The following is a 1,860-nucleotide window of genomic DNA, read 5'->3' on the forward strand; positions in this document are numbered from 1 at the left end:
GCCATCCAGCTGCAGGGCAGCTCTGGGAACTCGTCACTTCTGGGATGGGGGATCTCTTCGTTGCTCATGACACCCATCTTTGTGATTGTCTCTTTCAGGCTGATCTCTCTCACACAAAGATGTCTTGCTACGACCTGTGCCCACCAAAATCCAGCGTTGCCATCCCCCAGCCCATCGCTGAGAGCTGCAATGATCTGTGTGCCCGCCAGTGCCCTGACTCGTCAGCCTTCATCCAGCCGCCACCCGTGGTGGTCACCTTCCCCGGCCCCATCCTCAGACCCTTCCCCCAGCAGGCCGTGGTGGGCTCCTCCGGAGCACCCGCCTTTGGGGGCTCCCTGGGGCTGGGGGGCCTGTACGGTGCCGGGGCCACGCAGGGCTCGGGGGGCCTCTGCACCTTTGGCAGAGCCTACGCTTCTCCTGCCTGCAGCCCTTGCGTGGTGCCCCGCTACAGCAAGAAGCTGTGGGACACCTGTGGGCCCTGCTAGACCCACACACAGAGCCTTCATATCTGACAGGAATGGAGAACCCAGAAAAAGCTTGACATCCCAATATTGCCACCTTTGATATTTTGTTTGAAGCCTTTCTTTTTCTGTTCTTTTACTTTTAGTCCATTTTCACAGATCTCTTCTTTATGTGTTGTTTTGTAAATGTTTGCTACCTGACTTTTGTAGGGTTCTTTCACTCTGTAAGTTTGTTGTATTGACTGTGTCTTGAACTTTATGTAAAATAATGGTTTTATTAAGGTTTTTTTAAAAAATTACATCTTGATAACTATAAGAGTAGCAATTATTAGCTTACGTTTTACATTTGTTCTTGTTCCTCTTTGCTTTATATATTTTGTTCCAATTTTATCTACTTGTGTTTTCCCAATAAATCTTTTATGCATCAAATTTTTCGTGGTTTCCTAATCTTTTTTGTTTCCTATACATTTTTGAGGCTTCTTCTGGGTTTATGACTTTTCTTCATGCAAATGAAGTTCAGCCCACTGCCATAGTCCATTTTCTGTGTGTACTTTCATGATGTGATATATTCTCTCTTGATATATTTTTTTCTACTATTCATTATTTTGAGTAGTAGTCATGTCTTATGTAGTATACATTTAGTTGAGAGAGCAACAGAGTTAAAGCTTAATAATAGCTGTTTCTATCCTGTATTATTTTCTGTTTCTTAAGGTTCTTCTTTAAGTTCAAAAATTATATCCTGCACTTCAGTCCTGCAAGCTTTTTTCTTGTGTCCTGATATTCATTAGCACATGATTCTCAGTGTAAAAGACAGAATGAATTTCCTCTGGTTGATGCTGTTACTATCATAGTATAAAACCTTCACTTTATCTTTCATGAAAACACATTCCAAATTCTCTCCTACGATTAAATTTGCCACACTTTCTTGTGTTTAAGAGGTACTTTAAGACATTAATAGATCTCCAGAGCAGCGAATTACTGCTGTCTCTTATTTAAAACACTGAAACTAGGAGTAATTTTGAAAATACCACCTTTCAACTCTGTTAAAATTCTGTGAAGCTTTTCTGCCTTTCTGGTTGCTTAAATCCTAGAGAGTGAAAGCAGAGGACGTTTTTCCCGCAGCTCCCCAGGCTCCTGCTGGAGCCCCCGGGAAAGGAGCCGCCTCTCCCGAGTGACACCAAAGGGACAGCAGGGACAGAGCTGGCCACCCGCAGCTACTGCGAACCCCGACCTGGGCAGGGCAGGGACACGACTGCCAGAGCCTCCCTGCTTAGACCAAGGCTTTTACTCACCATCGGGACACAAAAGTCACATTATAACAACAAAACAGCCTGCATAAAGCATTAGGCAGTGCCTCTAAAGCGCATCGATTTTCTTTGTTCCCGAGCTGCTGGAGAAA

General features: G+C 44.5%; 1 protein-coding gene across 1 annotated transcript; it reads left to right on the plus strand.

Moving 5' to 3' along the window:
* Positions 1 to 119: 119 nt before the first annotated feature.
* Positions 120 to 485, plus strand: LOC104535702 (scale keratin-like). The gene has a single exon (XM_010193366.1). The coding sequence runs from the start codon at positions 120 to 122 to the stop codon at positions 483 to 485; it is 366 nt and encodes a 121-aa protein (XP_010191668.1).
* Positions 486 to 1,860: the final 1,375 nt, after the last annotated feature.

Source organism: Mesitornis unicolor, unplaced genomic scaffold (genome assembly GCF_000695765.1).
Source record: "Mesitornis unicolor isolate BGI_N332 unplaced genomic scaffold, ASM69576v1 scaffold7181, whole genome shotgun sequence".
NCBI lineage: Eukaryota > Metazoa > Chordata > Aves > Mesitornithiformes > Mesitornithidae > Mesitornis > Mesitornis unicolor.

Excerpts from the sequence above, each read along its gene's own strand:
- LOC104535702 (XM_010193366.1), top strand. The coding sequence starts at position 120 with ATGTCTTGCTACGACCTGTGCCCACCAAAATCCAGCGTTGCCATCCCC.